The 23,181-nt window shown below is 43.1% G+C and overlaps 1 protein-coding gene across 1 annotated transcript in view; it reads right to left on the bottom strand.

The window, feature by feature from the left end:
- Nucleotides 1–4,492, bottom strand: part of RPL18 (ribosomal protein L18) — a 51,123-nt gene extending 46,631 nt beyond the window's left edge. The window contains exon 1 of the mRNA XM_085616524.1: nucleotides 4,415–4,492. Within this exon, the coding sequence (XP_085472650.1) occupies nucleotides 4,415–4,417 (3 nt within the window). The 5' untranslated portion in view covers nucleotides 4,418–4,492. The remainder of the gene's footprint in view (nucleotides 1–4,414) is intronic.
- Nucleotides 4,493–23,181: the final 18,689 nt, after the last annotated feature.

Raw genomic sequence — 23,181 nt, forward strand, 5'->3', positions numbered from 1 at the left:
TGTGGTGTCAATATTCTCATGCGTGGTGACAAGTTCATTCCCCCTTCTGATTTGAGACCAAAATTACTCAACATTGTCCATGAAGGTCACCTGGGACAAACTTTGACTCAGCACAGACCTAAAGCTAACTTCTGGTGGCTGGGTATGGACTCTCAGGTGTCTTCATGGATTGAAAAGTGTTCAACATGTAAGGAGGGGGAGAAAAGACTCAAATTCGCAGTGGGTTCCTCCATGGGTCATTTGACTACCCCAATAGTCCCTGGCACAGTATTTGTCTCAATTTCATTGGACCCATGGGATAACTAACCTTGTATCAACGGTTTGCCATTGTTTCCATTGATGTTTTCTCTAGATGGCTCACTGTTGCTTTTGTAAAAGACATCACTCCTGAAAGCACCATAACATTTCTAAAAACGATTTTTCAAGAAGAAGGCTATCCTAATGTTCTTATCACAGACAATGGCACACAACTTGTTTCCCATGAGATGTGTTCTTTTCTATCTAGTTGTGGTATCACACATCATCGTACATCTCTATGTAACCCACAGGGTAATGTTCTATGTGAGAGAGTTAACAGACTTGTCAAAGGTACAATTCAGATGGTTTGTTTGAGTGGTGATTTTGCCCATGACTTGGTCCAGGATATGGTCAGTGCTTATCGTACTACAATACATGGCTCTAACGAAAGTCACCTTTTGAACTTATGCTTGGCAGATTTCCCAGCACAAAACTCACCCCTTCGGTGATCAAAGATTGGGTCTCCAATGGTGGTGACTTAGACTCCCTACCTGTCACTCGTACCAAAATTGATTTTGCATCGCACATTTCAAAAGGGGACTATGTTAAGGTAAAACCTGGTAGAATTTCTAAAGGCCTATCTAAAATCAAAGGTCCTTTTTGTGTCAGTGAAGTATTGCCTCATTATATTGTTCTAACCAATGGTGAAAAATTGAACCTTCGAAGAGTTGCTTTATACCAGAAGAAATCCTCCGTCTGTAAGGATGATGTTTCACATGAGTCTCTTTATTCCTCTTGCAACAATGGGAATAGTGGTTACATGTTGTCTGCCATGGAAGGCACTAATCTGGTTTCTTCTCCAGCTGGTAGAAGGTGTGCTGGTGGAGGTGATGCCTTTGATTCAAGCAGTGCTTGCCATTCTAGCAATAACACCACTGATATTTTCAGTGCTCAGAATGCATCCTTGTCTGCTAATATCAGAATTGCAAGGTATCATAGACCACCTGCTTACCTCAATGAGTATCTAAACTAATTTGTTCTATCTTTTGTATTCTTTTAAGTTTCCTTTTGGAATGTTTCTTCCCCAAAGGAGGAAGATGTGTTGTAAATGGTTTCTCTTAAAACACTTTCGTTGTGCATGCACATGCCATTCCCTATGTTCCTTCCTCCAACCTTCCAGAATACTTGTGTGTATTCTCTGTTCCATACTGATGTTCTAGAGATGTCAGTTGGGAGTTTGGTCAGCAGACGTTGAGTTGTTCTTTGCTGTGCTCGTCAATTAAACTACTCCCATACATCTACTTGAAGTCTTAAGAGTATTCTTCAACAGTATTCCTCTTGGCAGTGGGCCCTGTGGGGTCCACTGACATCCCTAGCATCTGCAGCCCAAGGCTGACTTAGACCTGGCTAAGAGGGGCAGGATACCTGCTCCAGACTGGGTACCTCCTTGGAAGGTTAACATGCCCTCAGTTGCACTGGCAGGACAGGCCTGACCTCCTCTGGGGCAGTTTCTACACAAGAGGTAGGATCAGTTCCTTGAGGAGGCTGTCTCTTACCTAAGTCTGGGTAGAGAAAGACTTTTCTTCCTCCCTTGTGTGCTCTGTTGGAGCAGGGTGGGCCATTCTTCCAGGATCCACTTATCCTGAATTTCCCTGTGCTTGTGATGGAGCGGGTAAAATAAAAATATTTTGATATACCCAATCCATTTATATAAGTTTTATTAAAACGACGAAAGAATACATTCTAATGAATAATAATGTGTGGTAATTGAATTAATCAACCTTATTAACCAAGAGAATATACATGGGAATGCATTTGCATGGCTTAAATAATAAGTGAACTAAGTTTGTACGCATATTAAATTTATATGTTTAGCTTAAGCAACGTTCATGTGTTTTGCGTTTAAATAAATCAGCATTAACGGCTTTAAATGTTGCATATGGCTAGATAAATGCATACCCATAAAGGTATTAGTGAGGGAATAACATTGTTTTATTCATTTCTATGTATTAATTACGTTTTGTGTTTCCTTTACCTTAAGTTGACTATTTCGGCCTGCTAAAAGATGGCCGCCGACCGAATCCTCACTAAGGTACATGACTTCATGCAATTGACAATGGAGGAAGGCGTCTGCACTGACTACGTAGCAACCTCTCCTTGAACCCCTGAACCAGGTCCATGAAGACTACTCTGGGCGAGATGCCAATGTCCCTGAACACAGAAGAAATGTTGCAAACTAGGAACCAAAAGCCACCTATTCACAATAGACTGATACTTTCCTGACCTGGGAACGATTTTCCCATACGCCTAGTTTAATACATCATCCGTATGACAACTTTTAAATTGTTTCTTAAAATCTTGGGACGGGGCTGAATTCAGCCAATGAAAAGCCTAGAAATTATGAAATGTATCTGTTATATGTAAATTTCAGTATAAATAGTAGTAGTCCAGAGAGGAAAATTAGGTTACCACCCAATGAGCTCGAGACGCACCCTGATCGATGCTACTCTATGCGATTCACCACGCTGACAGCAGAGGACGGGACGGTAGAATCTTTGATGAATTTCTGAGGACCAGATTCTGACTTAGTGAACGACAATTAGCCAGAATAGGTAATTATGACACAAGATACTATTGCATTTGTTAGGATTTTAACCTGCAATTTAATTAGATAAAGAAAAATTATTGTTTGAAGAACTGTGTCGGGTGGTTATTTCTTGAAATGTTTATTGATTAATGTAGAATTGAAGTATTACAGTCAAATTACTAAACCAACTAAATGATCCGATTGAGCTCCGGATGGAGGAATTGTTAGGGTAAAATTTAATAGATATGGTTTCCTCCATCCAAGGAATAGAACTGTAGTTCGGAATAATTTGAAGATCTCTCTGTAGGCACGGATAGATTGATGAGAATGAATGTTGGTGTTATGGGCCCCACCAGCGTGTGATGTGTGTATGTGCGTGTGACTGTGGAATCATTCCGTCCGTGGAAGCAGGGGAAGATTTTGTGTTCTGAACTGCACCAGTTTTCTTGGTAGCTAGAGATGGTTTTTATTGTTTTAGTTTGATGATTTGGCATGTATATAGCTTATCGATTATTGATTGGTATTGCTATATGTACTAACACTATATGTTGACGTCGTATTGAGTTTTATGTTGTCTGCACGGCTTCCGGGAGGTAGGAAGTCGGAAATTGGTGACAGTTCCGTAGTAGGACAGAGGTAAGCGCTGTTCTCGGGAAAGACGGGATTGTGGTTGCCCGTAGGTACACGGGGAAAACGTGTAAAATTGAAGTTGCGCGTCGCATTGTCTGGGTTCGTTTCGGTGACATCGTTGTGTGTTGCCATTAGGGACAATTTCTGTGTGAGAGAAGTGTATATGATGGCAAAGAGTTTTGGTCTAAAGTACCAGGAAACCAATTGGTATGCCGATAACGCTTTTTACTGGAAAGGTAGCAGGTGTACTCTGAGCTTGTTAGAAGGACAAAGTAGAGGTAAGCGCTGCTTTGTTAACATATGTTATAATTCTGTAGTAGGACAGACTGTTCGCTGTTCTCAGAAAAGCAGGATTCTGTGTGAATGAACGGTATTTCTTCGTGTGAAAGTGTGTGTGAATGAAATAGCATTCGGGTTAATTGCCGGAACTCTGGTTTTACCCACACGATCATATCAAACGAATTACAACCCGTTCCAGAAATGGGCCAGCACAGTTCTTGAAAGTGAAGCCTTCGTTAAATGCTGCAACTGAAAAACATAACGACTAACTTGCTGGAAGTAGCTAAATGGAGCCTTCTTACACAAACGTGTTCGTTCGTACCATATTTCACAATTAGAAAGATTCGTTACAAAGCCAAACTTCAATACAGGGTGACCCAGGTGAAAGAGGTACATGGACAAGAAAGCGGGACAAGGCATTAAAGCGCAAATATCATGGGAAGGCGGCAAATATCATCTGGGTATTGTCATCACCCCCTAACTCCAGTCCCCTGGTAAGAACGGAGAAAGGGGGCCATGAGAATTGACCCACGAAAGAACACTGGCAGCAAGTGTCGTGCTCCACTACTTCAAACAACGGAGAAGGAACCGACACAGAACACCAGCTGCCATGCTGCAAAGAAACACATGGGCGGCAAAAGAACGGATGAAGGCAGATCGTGGCACCAGGCCCGCTCTCACCATGATGGCAGCTGTTGGTGATTCTGCTCCTAAAGCAGGAAAGGAAAGAGAGGGCGGCCGCGCAAGGGAAGATGGGAGGCCACGCAAACCGGAAGTAAAGCATTCGCGCGGCAGTAAAAGTAGAAAGCGGACAGGAAAACAGTGTAAATGCGGTGGCCATTTTGCTATTGGTATTTAACCTGACCGTACTTATTGTTTTTTTTTTTTTAAACGTTACTTTTGAAATTGGTTTTTATTGTGTTGGTTGGCGTATTAGTCACCGTTAGTGCCATGTGATTTATTGTGGGTTTCTACGCTTAGGTGTTTTGGTAACTAAACTATTGATGATCTACGATGTGGTGAAAATAAGGAAAACTTCCTTGCATATGTCAGCTCTGAATTTGTGAAAGTCGAGAAGGATCGTAATGAAAACTGTTTATTCTTGTACCAGACTTTAAAAGTTTATCCAACCACGTATTTTTAGCGTCTTCTAATTTTCCTTTATATTTATACACTTACAAGAGTTTGAGCTAATGGCATTGTAAATTACTTCATTTTATTTGTGTTGTTTTAAAAACAGATAAATAAAATGCATTGTAGTTCACAATGCCAAAATAGCATAAACGTTCGCAAATGCGAGCTCTATTACATTGCAAATGCTTATTTTCTTCGCTTGTGGAAGGCTTGTAAGGACTTGGATGAGACCGTAGGGACAATGCTACTCGTAGAAGTCCTACTAAATGTATAAACATAAAGCAAAATTATAAGAACGCTAAGGTTAAAAAACAAAATACGCAGTTGGATAAACTTTTAAAGTCTGGTACAAGAATAACTGTTTTCATTATGATTCTACTCGACTTTCACAAATTCAGAGCTGACATTATGCAAGGAAGTTTTCGGCGCCCGTGCTAAAAAAATAAATAAAGAAGCGTTAGGGGACAGCGTGTCTTTCCTGCAACATAATGCAGAACAAAGCTATTTGAGAAAATAGTGCTCAGAGGCTGTAATTAAAGCCTATTGAGTAACAACACACGGCCTACTAAGCCTATTGTCCAATGAACAGCCACAGTTTATGGTTAACATGGTTAACAATGACACAAACCAATGAAAAATGAGCGGAGAGTGGGCTGAGCTTCAAGTCCCTACCTGAATACAGCATGGCTTGCAGAGCAGCACATGCGTTGCCCAGGCTCGACCTAAAAAAGAAGAAATAAACTAAAACAGCCTTACCAAGTATCAGCATCTGGTGTAAGGCTAATGCATTTTAGTGTGGTGTCCACATTACCACACTAACATGCATTAGTAATAATAATAATCCACATATGTAAAGCGCAAACAATCGCCCATTAAGATCTCTTGGCACTGGGGGCTGTCGGGAAGATTAAGCAAGCTATTGCCCAGATGCTGGGCTAATCTGCCGCCGGCGCCAGGGATAGAACCATGATCCCCATATTTCAGAGTCAGTCGCCCTGGCCGTGGCACCACACCTCTTCCCTTAGTCATGCATATATATCGCACTGATCACCCTGAACATGAGGTGCATTCAACCAGGAACTTTATTTAAGTGCCTAGCGTGGTGCTAGTGAGTGCACTCTGTGTTTTCTGAGATACACTGTGCCCTTAACAGTCGGACCAGCCAATGCACTGAGAACCCTTGCGTTTAATCAAGCCATGCTGGTCTCTCGCTCCATCGTAGCACGTGGCCTATCAGTGCCGTCCATGGTATAAACAAACATAGCTGTGACAATACAGAGTCTTGATAGTCCCTGACATTAAGGCGGTGGGTGACAACTTCCTTTTTCATTGCCTCTCCTGCTGCCTGTGCTTAATATCCTGTACCAAGAGGGTAGCTACAGAGACGTTTTAAGGCATGGGCAAAGTGGGCTCTGGCTTAGGGCCCCAGACTTTCAGGGCCCCTGTTAGAGTCAGCTCTGTTTTGCAGAGTCTAGCCCTGATGGCCTTGAATAATTATTAAACAAATTGTTTTAAATACCGTTATCCTTTAATTTATTTTTAATGTGGGTGATGTGTGAAAGTCTTTTCCAGACATTTTGCAGAGGAATGTTGTGTTTATGTGTCATGCAACATCCATAAAAAAGTTTACTTTAGATCACAATAGGATCCCACATCTGTGAAATGGGATGGTCCAAAGAATATTTGCAGTAATATTACTGAGCTGCTGCAGTGGTGCAATATTGAAAACACACATTACTACCCATTAATATTAGATGCAAACACAGTCTTAGCCAAAGGGGGCATGAAAGAACTGAACTGGAAACATAAATTCAAAGCTGTTACCAACAGGGTACCCCCCAAATACGTTTGGCCCAGGGCCCCTAAAATTCTTAAGATGTCCCTGGGTAGCTCGAGGTCAGTGTGGGATGGTTTATCTTGGCAGGTTGTAGGTCTAATGAGTCTTTTACAATCAATCAATCATTCGCATTTATAAAGCGCGCTACTCACCCATAAAGGGTCTCAAGGCGCTGGTGGGGGGGGGGGGGGGGGTCATTGCTCGAAGAGCCAGGTCTTGAGCTGCATTCTGAAGGAGAGGTGGTCAGGTATGGCGCGGAGGTGGCTGGGCAGCGAGTTCCAGGTCTTCGCTGCCAAGAAGGAGAAGGATCTTCCTCCGGCGGTGGCTTTGCGGATGCGGGGTACTGCTGCCAGGGCCTGACCGGCGGAACGTAGAGTGCGCGGAGGGGTGTAGAAGGAGACGCGGCTGTTGATCAGTTTGGGTCCGAGGTTGTGGAGGGCTTTGTGTGCGTGGGTCAGGAGTCGGAAGGTAATCCTCTTGTTGATGGGGAGCCAGTGGAGTTTTCTCAGGTGTCCGGAGATGTGGTTGTGGCGAGGGATGTCCAGGATGAGTCTCGTGATTTCCCTGATAGTACAACAAAGTGGTTCTTCCTTGAAGGAAACTTAAACACACGGAGTGATTACTGCAAAACACCTGTACCTTGTAAAGTGTCAGGAGGCAGCTTTCTATTTTCCTTGCCTCGCCCACTGCCTATAATGTTTCCGAAGTCTTCCAGGTGTGACAGGGCTGAGTGTGAGCTGATTTGTTTTGGCTGTTTGTGGGCATGTACGGTCTGATGCATCGTGTTTTACTGCAGATTTCTCTGTTACACAAACATTGTCACAGCAAGCTTAAATGCACAGTGGATATCTCTTGTAGCTTGTAAAACATCTATAGTGCTTATGATATGGTAGGCGGAAGCTTTCATTTTTTATTGGCGTGCCAGCCGCATTTGAAGTACAATCCAGAGGGGTAACTGTGAAGGTGAGTATGGGCAAATTTATTTTGGCTGTTTGTAGGCTATACACCTACAGCATGTGAAGTGGAAGACCAGCTAAGAGCTTTCGTTTTCTTTGCCCGCACGCCACCAGCATTGTCCCTGAAGAGCTGGTGTGACAAGACAGAGTGTGGGCTGATTTTTTGCCCTTTTATCATACTGTTGTGTCTGGTATGCTTAGGGGAATCTGTCCTCTCTGCTCTGGCTGGTAGACACAGGTGAACTTTGTGACAAATCAGTGCTGGAGTGTTCACAGCTCTTCTGCGTACATAAATCAGCACTGCCTGATGCCCCTCTGCCCAGCATGGCCCTTGGAAGACCCTCTTAGCAAGCACTAATTCTGGTAGACATACTTTCTAAGCACTTCTGGAGGCACAGTCTAGTCAGGTGAGTCATACACTCTCTCTGCACTGAATTTCATTTATTTCTGCAGCATGTGCATTAACCTACTCTGCTACCCTACCAGTTTTAGTTGTATGGTACTGAAAACCAGAGGCTAGTTATTCTTAACTTCACTATATTTTGAGACACACGAGTCTCTGCAACTTACTAAGTGCCGAATAGTGTCAATTCATGATTGATGTCTTATCATGCTAAGGAGATGGCTCCACAGGCTCCCTGCGAACTTCCTCATGGTGTGTCTTAATTGCGACAAATGATGGTGCTGTAGTTGTTTTACCGTACTGTCATCTTAGAAAGAGTCTGTAGGTCAGTGACTTTCCATTTCAGGAGTTTTGTATTTGTTTCAAGGTATTTTTAAGAGCTTCTTATTGCTCAAAAGGTTGTAATTTCTGATATTAAGCCCTTACAATGCACTTTATTGCTTAGTTTTACTCGCAAGAAAGTGTCAATCTAAGACAGTTCAATGTTACTCATAACTACATTGAATCCAAAAAAATTTCACACATAAGCAATCTGAAAACATGGCAGCAATGCCATACCAGCCCCCACCATACAGAAAAATGCATGTATCTTTATTCCATAACCAGAAAGGGAACTCCTGCATGGGGAAACACAGCTATAAAGAGACATTATGTGGAGGAGAGTGCCACCTCTGATTCTTCCAAATTCCCACAAGCAACAACAAACGACCAGCAAAGTGAAGGAAGTGGACGTTGAAGAAAAAATAAGCCGCCTTTCAAAGATCTGGGAAGACCTATTGCTAAACAGAAGAAATATATTGCCAATGAGATCATACCTGATATTCTTGCCACATCAGACAGATTGTGGTGTTTCCTGTGGAAGAAACATCTACTTCTTATATGGTGTTGCGCTAGGCTCTTAAATCACCATCTCCTGCCCATCCTATTCACCAGCATGGTATGGACGTTTTACTGAGAGTATGGAAGGATCAGGATGAAATTTCTGTCCCAAAATTCATGTCCAGACTTTGCCACCTGGAAGATATGGAGAAGATCTTCCCTGAAACATTGATTATCGATTCAGTTGTAGTCAGTTTTGTGAGTCATACATGCATCACTGAGGTAAGCATCCTAAAAGATTAAACCAACAATGAAAATCGATTCTACCTGCAAGAGGCGCTTTGCAGACGCCCATCTCGCCATGAGGGCTGGGAACTATGCAGCCAATACCAGGCAGTCCATCATTTGCAACATTAAATAATTATTCAATGCTGTTCAAAAAGAAACTGAGTGTTTCTTTCTACCCCGGGCAATTGAAAAGCAGGTGGAATTTAATCCAGATATCGCCCTTGATGTTGACCGTGCTTCATCTAATCAGCTTTGTCCAAGGGCACTAACGTGGCAGCAACAAGCATCTCTTTCTTGAGGACTGACAAATAGACTTCTAAGAAGTCAGCTGCTCTCCGTTTACCTTTTAAAGGAGTATGCCTTTTCAACATGGAACTAGAAGATAAATTACACCGGCTCTTTAAAGAAAATAATAATTCTTCCAGTTTTAAGCAGCTCTCAGCTTCCTCCATTCCTTTTCGATCCTCTTGGAAATCTCAGTTTAAACAGATCTCCAGAAAATCCAGTCAGTATTAATAGTCCTCCCAGAGACTATATCGATCTTGTTTATGCCGGGAACATTTCTCTTTCTGTTGAGGTACAGAAAGATGTTCATCTCAGAATAGGAAAAGTCCAATTCTGACAACAATTAAGAACAGAGGACATGGTGGCCATGGCATATGTTAACAGGCAGGACGGAACAGGATTTGCAACCTTGAATTTAAGAGCCATGAGTATTTGTGACTAGGCAGAGAACCATCTTCTGTCTTTAAAAGCTGTTTATACAAAGGGATAGGACAATGTGGCAGCAGATCATCTAAGCAGGGTGCTCCTTTCTTCCCAGGACATATCGCTCACTGCAATGACTTTTACTCAGATTTTCCAGAAGTTTGGGACTCAACATTTGCAACCCTACAGAACAAATAAGTGTCCAACTTTTCTCAATTTCCAGCTCTATGAGTCATTGGGAGTAGATGTTCTATGTATTTCTTGACCTAAAAACGCCTCTTTGCTTTTTTTCCAATCCCACTAATCCCACTGTCTCTGCTGAAAATAAAGAAAGAGAAAGCAGAAGTTATAGGGCTGATACTATATTGGCCACACATTGCCTTGGTTTCCTTGGATGAAGCTGATTGCACTGAAACCTGGCTGGAAAATTCCTTGAACACCTTAACGCCTAAGAGCACGGAGTGTCATCCCCTTCTTGTTTAACCCTTTTGGTCTGGAAATCAAAAGGATAGGACTTTATTGTAGAGAGAGACACATCTGGCAAAAATTATTCAAAATGCATGTCGCCCTTATTCTCTGAAATGTAATTTTAAGCATTGGAAACATTTCAAGTATGTATACATATGCACAGAACTGGTGTGTACTAGGATTTGTAAATTTAATGCGAACACTCGTAGGCGTAAAGGATGCATGCACGCTACGGAGAGCGCGCAATGCTGCGCGAGTTAACACGTGTCCAGGTGTGCCTATGTGCTCATCATATAATTTTACATATGTACAATATCTAGACGTTTGTTAAAAGTGTGTGTAAAAATAGACACCTATAAACCATATGCATAACACTTTAAAAAAAAAAAAAATAAAAAGGAAACATTTCAAGCACTGGTGTTCTTTGAAGTCTTTCTCTGCTATGGCATGTGGGATCCCTGTTATTTTGCAATTCCTTCAGGATGAGTTTGAAAGCAAAACAATAATCTTTCAGGCTTAGAGTGCTGCATAAATTATGCCGAAAAAGGACAGGTTGGTTGAGGTAAGCAGATTTAGAGTGTAACTGGTATTGTAGGGTGCTCTATATAGGAGCTGCTCTCCACCTAAACTTGGGAACTACCCAGATTTCCCAGCTTCTTTTTTTTAGTACCTACTGGCCTCACCAATAGTTATTTATAGGCAGGGCCTAGTTTCCATACGAAAAGTGTTTTTTTGACTTGGCTATATCTTTGGTGCAGTTTGACGAATCTTCACGAGATTTTCACCAAAACGTGTGCCGGTGATTCTAGTTGTGCATTGAAAGTTTTGGGGTGACCTGACAAATTTTGGGGTGACCTGTCAAATTTTCACCAAAACGTGTGCCGGTAATTCTAGTTATGCATGGAAAGTTTTGGGGTGACCTGTCAAGTAGGGAGTGAGAAAAAGGGGGGGAGGGGTAGGAGGGTAGGGGCAAGAGTGTTTCCCATGTTAATGCCCTTAGGGATTTTGAACACGCCTACAGCATGAACCACTGATCTTGTGGTTTGTATCACAAGAACACCAAAAAGCAATAAAGGACCACGTTACATGTTACCCAGTATGTATTTTTATATTACATATTTATTCTTGTTACTGGCGGGTCACATTTCCTTTACCTTCTCCTGCTTCATGAGCGAGGATAAGCAAGAGCGACCTCCCTCAGAAGTTTCACCAACCTCCTCAAAATTCACTGAGAGGGAAATGAAGAAATACCAAGCAAGGCATCAAGAAAGTTGCGCAAGATGGCAGAATTGACGTGGTGGTAACTAAGAGAAATAAAGGCAAACAAATTTGAAGAAAATAACGTACAATCAATAAACAGAAATAAAAAGAAAAATATCCTAAAACAAGAACTTGAACTATATTTAAGAAGAAAAGACAAGCAAAAGCCTACCACAAGAATTCTGACTAGTACACGGATAACTAAAATATAAAAACAAGGGAATGAGGTGAAGTTGGCAAAGCACGTGATGAAGACAGATCCTCAAACATTAGGAAGCATGGAGAATCAGACTTCACGCCAATATATAGTAAACTAGTGCAAACACCGCTTGCCATGAACCAAGAAATAGAATACACCACCATCTTGAATTTTTCTTTTTATATATTCTTTTTATTAGTTATTATACCATACAGCGCCTTTCAACAAGAACGAAACACTGGTGCATTCATTATACATACAAGTATACCATATTCTTTCTGTAACGGCTTGCACCCCATATTTGCAAAAAAGGCAGACTATAAACCAACAACTAATACAGCATTATCATGTAGTTTCGATTATGGCCCTCCAATGCCAGACACTTTCAGCTTGACCCCAGCGTCATATCCACTCCATGTAAGTTCGGACCCACAACGCTTTTATTAAAATCATGTTCACATTGCTATCAGCAGTACCTGTCAGCGGTCGTGCTCCTACACATCCTGTGTGCCTCGCTCCTGTTTGCACCGGTTTGTGTCCCTCTTCTTCCACACTCCGGTACATGTTCCCCATGAGGGCCACCCAGTTTACAAGGTCCTCCTCCAACTCATCATCCTTGACGACCATCTTGTATTTGCAAGACACATAGAATATCACTATACTTCCTGTTGCTTAGAATCATGTTGTTTTGTCCTCTAACCACTAGTTGCCTCAGACATTATAAAGACACCAGTTGTAAACTTCCTTTCTTTCCCTATTTCCATTTTTCAAAGAAACAAGAAGTAGGAGTGTCACTAGCAGGTCACTCAGTAAGAGTGTAGCTCAAACTTTTGGGTTTCCTACCAGTGTTTCTAGTAGGCATGCAGGCAGGATCCACGGTCCTGCTGTTCAAAGTAACTGTGCGGGTTCTGTGTATATCCCCAGTTCCAGTCCACATTCGACTGGGTCTGTGATGATTTGTGGTTCTTACTTAGCGAGGCATCACAATTTTGGGGGTGTTAGCTGCTTTCTTCTAACTGCAGCTATTAATAGGCACTGCTTGGAAATCTAATGTTTAGGTTCTGTTCATCTTCCCATAAATATGTGATTGATAATACAATGGACAAAGGTTATGTAATTATGTGACCATAGCTTTCACCACATAAATCTGGATTTACCACATAATTTGGAATTAATTTTCCATAATTTTCAGATTTCACAAATTTGTAGCTCAAATGGATAAAAATAATACTGCCAGAAAATGTGCTCCATAATTTGAGTATTTTTTTGCATATTTTAGATAACCTAGCTACATAATGTTGTCCTCCATGCCACGTAGTCCTCTGAGTCTTGACAATGGTAAAGCTCTGCAGAGTGGTTGGGGAGACTATGATTTTGATAATAATATCCATATTTCACACGGTACAAAAAATATTTTCCATATTTCACAGTTCCTTGTTCAATATGGGTTTTATATTACTGTATTTTGCACAATAAAAACAGCAATATGTGTGTATATGTCTATAAAATGTATTCATAAGTAATATACCAGCTTTTGTATCTCAGTGTGCATATTAGCACCGTCAGAGGGACAAGAAGACAGGCAATTAGTAGACTGAAATTCTGCTTTGCATCATGCTTATTTCAATGGGATTGGTGCACACCAGACTTCTGAGCAGTGACCATTTGCGTTAGTGGACATCTGCAACATGCCTAACTCTCAAGAATGAGAATGCAAAAAGAACAATTGATGGACAGAATGTAGAACAACGTCATACATTCACCTCAGAACAGAGATCCGGGCCTAAATCCATCGTTATTTTGCTCCTCATTCCAGTTTGAACCCAGCCATATGCAAATCTGTCTTGACCCTGCTCCCTATAGGAACAGTCCAGTCCGGACTGCCAGGCCAGGTCCTCCCTGGACTGGAAACAACCATCCTGGTACCTGTTTCGGGGTAACACCCCTCATCAGCAAGGCTAGCTTGACTCCAGTGGCATGGAGAGCATGGACCCATGTCTGGGCATACCTGTCCCGGTCGTGGTGACAAATTCAAAAAGAACAATTGAGGGACAGACTGCAGAACAATGTCATACATTCACCCCAGTACAGAGATCTGGGCCTAAATCCATCGTTATTTTGCTCCCCATGCCATTCCAGTTTGAACCCAGCCATATGCAAATCAGTCTTGACCCTGCTCCCTATAGGAACAGACCAGCCCGAACTGCCAGGCCAAGTCCTCCCTGGGCTGGAAGCAAGCATTCTGGGACCGGTTTCAGGGTTACACCCTTCATCAGCCAGGCTAGTTTTACTCCAGTGGCATGGAGAGCACAGGACCCATATCTGGGCATATCCGTCCCACTCGGGGTGACAAATGCAAAAAGAACAATTGATGGACAGAATGCAGAACAATTACATACATTCACCCCAGTACAGAGATCTGAGCCTAAATTTATTGTTGCTTTGCTCCCCATGCCATTCCAGATTTCCAGTTTGAACCCAGCCATATGCAAATCAGTCTTGACCCTGCTCCCTATAGGAACAGTCCAGCCCGAACTGCCCGGCCAGGTCCTCCCACCGACATGCGCACTGTGCTCGCAGAAGGCGGGGCAATGCTCCTCCGACTGTTTGGAGGAACTGCCGCTGATTTAAACAGTGTTTGGAGGATCTTGGCTGCGGTGTCAGGGTCTCACTGAACATTTCTGCATTCAGGTTGTCTTGGCCAGGAGCCTTTCCGTTCTCAAGAGATCACAATCTTCAAGTCCTGGTTCAGCATGGCTTCAAGCTCACCTTGAATCTGTTGGTAGAATATGTTCTTGACTGTTTACTCTGCATCATCTGTTGGACCATAGCACTGAATGATTGTGGCGTTAATGTTTCTACCTTTTAACTTGGCTGTCATGAGCTTATGTTCACCGGCTTCCACTCAGTTACACATTTCTCTGTTTCCTTGCTCAGGATAAAGGCTACTTCTTTATGATGTTAGCCATCACCCCTTCCTAAGTATAGCACAGACTCTCCTGTGGTGGCTTTAGTTCTGCCAGATGTGGTCCATCAACTTTTACTGGCCCCCAAGGATGTCTAGGTTGTAGTGCTTCATCTCAGATATTGCTTGAGCCAGCTTTCTTGTCATACATAGACCTTACTCGTCAGAACTGGATAAGTGTAACCATCATGCCCCGAACTTCGGAGGCTTCCCTCTATCGAACTTACTTTACGCAGACAACCTGGTTCTGATTAGCTATACCCCAACTGGTTTACAACACCTGTTAAATACCACGAGCAACTTCTCCAACAGCAATGGACTACGAATAAACCTGAGCAAAACTAAGGTGATGGGTATTAATTGGAAAAATAAACCACACGGAAAGCCGGGTGCATAGGTGAGAAGTGGTTCAGAAACCACCGTCAAACTCAATGGAGGACTTCAGGAAGATGCAGCTGTTGAAGAAGGTGAGAGTGTCCGATGAAACCCTAAGGTGGATTCCAGTTGAGAAGTATCTGCAAGCAGAGGGGTCAGAGTCTATACCACTCAGGAGTGATCAGGAGGCACGGCAGACAAATGCCCACTAATGTTGGGTGATGCAGAAAAGTTGAAGATGACCCTGGAGCTGCAGCTGTGTGCACCAGGAGACGCTGTGGAAGACCAGGAGCCGTTCACGAGTTGTCACACGCCGGATGACGAGAGCTGAAGGGTCGATGTCCATCAGGAGCACAAACAAACCTTGGCAATCGCAAACAACGTTGCAAGCGAAAAAGGTGCAGAGTTAGGACCAGCAAAGTCCAAGTGACTCACCACAATCTGGGGAGTCGGAGTAGGCCCCAAGCATTCAGGAGAGCCCACTGGAGTCAAAGAAGACCATCGAGAGGACCCGCAGGTCGAAGGCAATGAGTCGCAAGAGGACCTCGAGCAGCTCACTAAAGATGCAGGCCCACGGTGCAAGAGATGCAGTGAAGACGAAGATCTTGGTCAAAGGAAATATTTGAGGCTGGAGCTTCATGGAGCCCAAAGATCTCTGGTGAAGAGAGCCAACCAGGCTTGGCAATGGCAAGTCGACGCACAGGGGTTTGGATCCTGCGGTTCCGACGAGGGATACTGACCTCAAACTCGGTGAGATGACAGTGCAGTCCTCGAGGCAGTTGCAGAACCATCACCTGTGTTGCTTAGCATTTCGGGATCCATGAGAGCCCAGGAGCAGCAGACTTGTCAGCTTGGGTGCAGTGTCTGCAGATGCAGAGAAGTGACTCCTTCACTCCTTGGGAGATTCCTTAAGGTGAATTGGATGTCCACAGGCCTTGGAAGGATCGTGCATGGAGCACAGGCACGGATGTTGCAGCATACGAGCAGGACGACGAGACCAGGAGCAGCAGGAATCTTCCCAGTTGCAGTCTTGGTGTCCAGAGCAAAGTTCAGCGAAGTCCAGAGTGCCCAGATGATCGAAGATGAAGTGGTGTCTTGATCTGAATCTTGTCCCACGTTGAATCTAGGGTCCCACCCACAGGTAAGCCCTTAAGTACCCTAATGAAAGGGCTGGGAATATTCAGGGGTCCCTCCCAGAGGAGGGCCGGACAGTGGGGAGGATACTCTCATGTCCTTTGTCCAGTTTCTCACCAGAGCAGGAGTCAACGGCTCCCTGAACTGGTTAAAACTGGAGTATGCAAGTAGGGCACCAAATGTGCCATTCAAGCAATCTCAGTGGTGCTGGCAAGCACCCCACATCCTGTACTGATACACTAAACTCTGTCTGGGAGGTGGTCACACCTCCCTGTGACAGGATATCTATTGTTCTGCGTTCCCCTGCTCAAACTTGGCTCAGCAGCAGGAGGGCAGAAACATGTCTCTGGTCGGCAGCAACCCTAGCTCGCTGTCTGTTTCTGGAAGACTGGTAACTGGAGCAATGAGGGCCTCCCAGCAGAGCTTTACAGAGCATGGAATCATACCTCAGTGTTGGGGTATGATTTCAACATGTTTGATATCAAACATGACAGGGTTAGTTCCAGCCAGTTTAGAGATGGTCATCGCGTAATGACGCATGGCCACTCTATATGTTGTAATGGCTGATGCACTTAAAATCCGGGAGAATGGACTCTGAATGTTGTATGGGGCCCTGCTCATACAGGAGCACCCTCACACTTAGCACCAAGCCATCAGAATTGAAAGGCCTGATTTAGGGGTGACTGTTGGACCTGCCCTTTTCCATGGTCATCCCTGGAAGATGGCCTTCCGCCTGGTATTTTCTGACATGGTGTTGGTGGTTTTAGGACTCTGGGCACTTTATCACTGCTGTCCAGAGTAAAGTGCATGTGCTCTCTACGGTAAAACATGGTAAGATTGGTCTACACCTGTTTGGCGTATTTAATTTACCTATCAGTCCCTTGTAAAGTGGTATCTCAGATACCCAGGGCTAGTAAATTAAATACTACTGGTGGGCTTGCAGCTCTGTTTGCGCCACCTTCAAACCTGTCTTAGGCCTCTGCCATTGCAAGGCCTATACTCGCAGTTTACTGCCGCTGTGACGTGGCCCATAAAGTGGGTGCCACGTCTGTGACTCCCCTTTTACTTCATATCAGTCACCCCTAAGGTCGACTCTAGCTAGCCCTATGGGCAGGGTGCATTGTAGGTAAAAGGTAGGACATGTGCCTTAACTGTGTAACATGTCTTTGTAGTGACAAAACAGCCATTTTGGTTTCTCATAGGAATGCATGGGAGAAAACACAGAGACTAAGGTCCTGATTAGTAGGATCCCAGTCAGACTAGTCAGAAACCATAACAACACCAGGCAAAAAGTAGGGGTAACCATGCAGAAGGATCCTACCTTCCAACATAACCCCCCCCTCAAACGAAAGGAGATAAGACTAACCTTGCCCAGTTGAGTCTTTATTTGCTAAGTGGCTATATAAGGAAGGTCCTGCACTGGTATGGATACTCCCTATCTTATGGTCCACTGAGAAAGTCCTCCCCTGTATGGGCTCGGATTCTCTCAAACGTTTGGGATGTTTACCTGTCAGCTGTTTGAGCCAAGAGAGAGGCTTGTGGAGTGTCTGATTAGGGAAGTGAGGCCCTAACAGGTTTGGTCTCAACTTCCTCAAAGCACTGGCCAAAACAGAGGCCTTTGTCTCTATGACTGACCTGTACTTATCCCTAGGGGTCAACCTTTGGTTGCTTACAGCTTTTGGTTGATTCTGTTTGGTTCGAAAAATGGAGGACTAGGAAAGGTTTGGGACAGCTTTGTCCCGGGTTTTACTTTGCCCAACAGAGTCCATTTGGGGGAGGTCACTTGATAAATGTAAGAGGGATCCCTCAGATTGCTGAGGATTATCCACCTTGCTAGTACTACTAGGCTGAGGATCCCTAATCTGTGGATGAGGGGATTTGTGGTAATTGGTTTCTCTTAAAACACTTTCATTGTGCATGCACATGCCATTTCCTATGTTCCTCCCTCCCACCTTCCAGAATACCTGTGTGTATTCTCTGTTCCATACTGATGTTCTATAGATGTCAGTTGGGAGTTTGGTCAGCAGGCGTTGAGTTGTTCTTTGCTGTGCTCTTCAATTAATCTACTCCCATACATCTACTTGAAGTCTCCAGAGTATTCTTCAACAATTTGGCGACGATCGTGGGATACCAGCTGACTAAGACCGCAGAGAATGCTGATTCCTGAGAGTGCTGACTTCTCTTCACTCCGTTTTCAGCCACAGCTTCAAGAACAGCTCTTCGCAAAACGAATCCACATCTGCCGATGGCAATCTCCCTCCTGCAATCCGCGGAGGAGTAAGACTTTCGGAAGAAATCCGATTAAAATCTACGTGGAAAAGCTGTCGTCATCAACCGTGAGTCTAAAGCTACAGCGCGTGTAACCCCTTACGTGTCACTATTTCTATACATGTTTCTTTGGTTACTGTAGCGTCACCTAGCAACGCTTCGTCATCACTATCTGCAGCGTCACCTCAGGTTGCATGGTTACCCCCACAATTCTCCACGTCCAGTGACAGTGCGCAGCATCTCAACACTGCGTTTCTACCCTGTGCTCCAAGCCTCACTTTAACTACGCAAAGACGCGGGCGGCCATTTAAAAAAAAAAACAACAACATTCATAACGTCGGAAGAAAGAAAGAGCTCTCATTATCATTTTCCCCCAGCGTATCACACAGCGCGAACGCGGTGATACGCACACCTGTCTAATAAACTTGACAGCTTACCAATAAAACAGCGGGGATACGCACACCCATCTAATAAACCTGACAACTTTCCATTGAAGCACCCTTCCTCAGCGCGTATCAGGTATTTACAAGTGCTTATCCTACGATGATACACACATCTTTCTAATTTATGTGACATTCTTGTTCATTTATTGTTCGTACTCGTAGTGCTTTAGTATTAACGTGCACTTCAACATTACAGCATTTAATAGCTTAGCAGTGCCTAATCTTATCACCTACATAATAAACATTATACAGCCATGGCACAACAAGTGAATGTCACCCTTCCACCACCATTTTTAGCTGAACCAGGTAATCCCTCAATACCATGGGAAGATTGGTTCATCATGTTCGACAACTATTTAGAGGCTATGGACGGTCAAGAATTTTCAGGGAAACGGAAAAAAGCTATTTTACTTAGCACCCTAGGGAAAGAAGGACAACGAGTGTTCAGATTTCTTTCTCAAGCTTTACAAGCTAATTGTCAGCCTATGCCCGATGAATACAAAGAAGCCACTTGCAGACTAGAGGTGCGATTTTCATAAGAAGAAAATCTAGTAATGAATACATACAAATGTTATACTCACCGCCAAAGGAGCGATGAATCAATAGCTGATTTTGTTGCTCATCTTAGAGAACTATCTGTCTAGTGTAGATTCGGAGCCATGAACAACGAACTCATTAGAGACCAACTAATAGTACAATGTAACAACAAAAAGATTCAGGAAAGGTTATGGGCCGCAAAGAATCCCTCTTTGAAAGTAGCCATTGATCTAGCCAAAGCAATAGACGTATCTGAAAGTTGTATGAAAGTAATAGAGACACAGAAGAAAAACAACTCTCAGCAAGATGTTTCGGAAGTCTCTGAGAAATGTTCTGGTGGCGAAAGTGAGCTACCAAATGAGGAATCTGTTGCTGTTGTAAAGAGTAAAATCAGACCTACCAACAGAAAGAATCCCCTTCCAAACAAGTTTTGTTTGCGTTGTGGTAGCAGTGGTCACACACCAGAAGCCAGATTCTGTTTCGCTTCTAACAAAGAATGACTCAAATGTGGTCGACTGGGACACTTCTCAAAAATGTGCAAAACGAAAAATCGTCAAAAAATATCAGTGGTTCATGATTCTATGGAAGACACTAAACAAGAGAAAGTCAGACTACTAGCAATTGACGACATTGATTTAGTTGGAGAAGATGACAAGAGGCAAAACAGACCTAAAGCACTTTTAATAATTGACGGTCGTGAAGTGTCCCTCGTGGTTGACACAGGCTCCAGATACACCATCATTCCTCAATCTTTGATGGATGGACAATGGAGTAGTAAGATCTTATGCAAAAGTGACATCTCTCCAAGAGGTTTTCAGGGTGAAACCATTGACATTTTGGGTTATTTTGAATTGAATATTCTTTTTAAAAACGGATCCACTTTTGGTAAGGTATATGTTTCTGTTGATGGACCTCCTATACTAGGATGGGTTCATCAATATGATCTTCATATCATCATCAATCCACGAGCACCCACTCAGGTCATGGTTATTGAAGACCACTCTTTAGACTATATACTACGTGAATCTAGCACTGTCTTTAAAGATGAATTAGGTGAACTGAGAGGATATTCACATTTTATTCAGTTAAAAAAACCAGCTTACCTATCCAACATAAACTAGGAAGAATCCCTCTCTCAGTTAGACATGATGTAAAATCATTGTTAAATGAAATGTTGCAGAGTGGGGTGATAGAGCCAGTGGAGGCATCCTCATGGGTATCTCTGGTTGTTATCCCGAAGAAATCGGACGGAAAATTGAGATTCTGTGTTGATTTAAGATCACTCAACAAATGTGTAGTTGCTGATACTTTTCTTTTGCCAAACATTGGAGAATTAGTATCCACCCTGCAGCGTGCCAAGTTCTTTTCTAAATTAGATCTAAAGAGCGCCTACCTTCAAATCAGACTTCATGATGACTCTAAACACCTCACCACATTCATAACTACAGAGGGCATTTTTCAGTTCACACGCCTTTCTTTTGGCTTAATTTCAGCAGCCAGTGTGTTCCAACGTATGGTCACAGAAATTTTTAAAGGCTTGCAGAAAGTAGTATTTTTGCAGGACGACATCCTTTTGTTTGGCGGCTCTATAGCTGATCATAATCTGGTGCTCAAAGATGTTCTGCACAGAATTATGGATGCCGGACTTACTCTGCGTAAGGAGAAGTGTTCTTTTCTTGTGCAACAAATAGAGTATCTTGGTTATGAAATATCAGCATTAGAAGTCAAGCCCAAGAAAAATCTCTTGGAAGCTATTCGTTCTGCTCCATATCCCACTGAGAAAGATCAATTTAGGTCATTCATGGGTTTGATAGAGTACTACTCAAAAAACTTTTCAGATAAGACTGTACAACTAAGGCTTTTACTCAAGAAAAGGGTAAAATTTGTGTGGGGCAATGATCAAAATTCATGTTTTAATCAGATCAAAAAAAGAAATTTGTGAAGCCAATGTCCTAGCTCCATTTGACACTAAACATACCTCGATCATAATGGTCGACGCCAGTGCTACTGGACTAGGTGCTATTTTTCTGCAAAAATACATGAGGGTGAGCGAGCAATTGCCTTCGCCTCTCGCACCCTCACTTCTGATGAACAGAACTATTCTGTTATTGAAAAAGAAGCACTGGCAGCTGCTTGGGGCATTCAGTATTTCCGCACATATTTGTGGGGCACCAAATTTCTTCTCAAAACAGACCACAAACCCTTAGTTCGCATTTTGTCTGCAGGTGGTGCGGGCAAGGGTTCCCCCAGGTTAGCAGCCAAACTTCAAGAGTATCAATATGAGGTCTCCCATGTCCAAGGTTGGCGCAATTTTCAAGCAGATTGTCTATCTAGATAATCAATCAAATGTGAAGATATTGATGATGTTTCCCTCAATTTAGAAAATGATAATGAAGCTGTTGCGTGGGTCCATGATGTTTTGGCAGTCTGTGACGGCACTTTAACACATGATGAGTGGTGTAAAGCCATGGTCAACGATCACGTACTTCAAGAGGTTAGCCGTCTGGTTATAATGGGTTCCAGACAAGAAAGTTGTGTACATATCTCTGCTCATCCATATCTTAAGGTGCTTGATGAATTATCAACTTGTGGTGTCAATATTCTCATGCGTGGTGACAAGTTCATTCCCCCTTCTGATTTGAGACCAAAATTACTCAACATTGTCCATGAAGGTCACCTGGGACAAACTTTGACTCAGCACAGACCTAAAGCTAACTTCTGGTGGCTGGGTATGGACTCTCAGGTGTCTTCATGGATTGAAAAGTGTTCAACATGTAAGGAGGGGGAGAAAAGACTCAAATTCGCAGTGGGTTCCTCCATGGGTCATTTGACTACCCCAATAGTCCCTGGCACAGTATTTGTCTCAATTTCATTGGACCCATGGGATAACTAACCTTGTATCAACGGTTTGCCATTGTTTCCATTGATGTTTTCTCTAGATGGCTCACTGTTGCTTTTGTAAAAGACATCACTCCTGAAAGCACCATAACATTTCTAAAAACGATTTTTCAAGAAGAAGGCTATCCTAATGTTCTTATCACAGACAATGGCACACAACTTGTTTCCCATGAGATGTGTTCTTTTCTATCTAGTTGTGGTATCACACATCATCGTACATCTCTATGTAACCCACAGGGTAATGTTCTATGTGAGAGAGTTAACAGACTTGTCAAAGGTACAATTCAGATGGTTTGTTTGAGTGGTGATTTTGCCCATGACTTGGTCCAGGATATGGTCAGTGCTTATCGTACTACAATACATGGCTCTAACGAAAGTCACCTTTTGAACTTATGCTTGGCAGATTTCCCAGCACAAAACTCACCCCTTCGGTGATCAAAGATTGGGTCTCCAATGGTGGTGACTTAGACTCCCTACCTGTCACTCGTACCAAAATTGATTTTGCATCGCACATTTCAAAAGGGGACTATGTTAAGGTAAAACCTGGTAGAATTTCTAAAGGCCTATCTAAAATCAAAGGTCCTTTTTGTGTCAGTGAAGTATTGCCTCATTATATTGTTCTAACCAATGGTGAAAAATTGAACCTTCGAAGAGTTGCTTTATACCAGAAGAAATCCTCCGTCTGTAAGGATGATGTTTCACATGAGTCTCTTTATTCCTCTTGCAACAATGGGAATAGTGGTTACATGTTGTCTG

Source organism: Triturus cristatus, chromosome 7 (assembly GCF_964204655.1).
Source record: "Triturus cristatus chromosome 7, aTriCri1.1, whole genome shotgun sequence".
NCBI classification, from domain to species: Eukaryota; Metazoa; Chordata; class Amphibia; order Caudata; family Salamandridae; genus Triturus; species Triturus cristatus.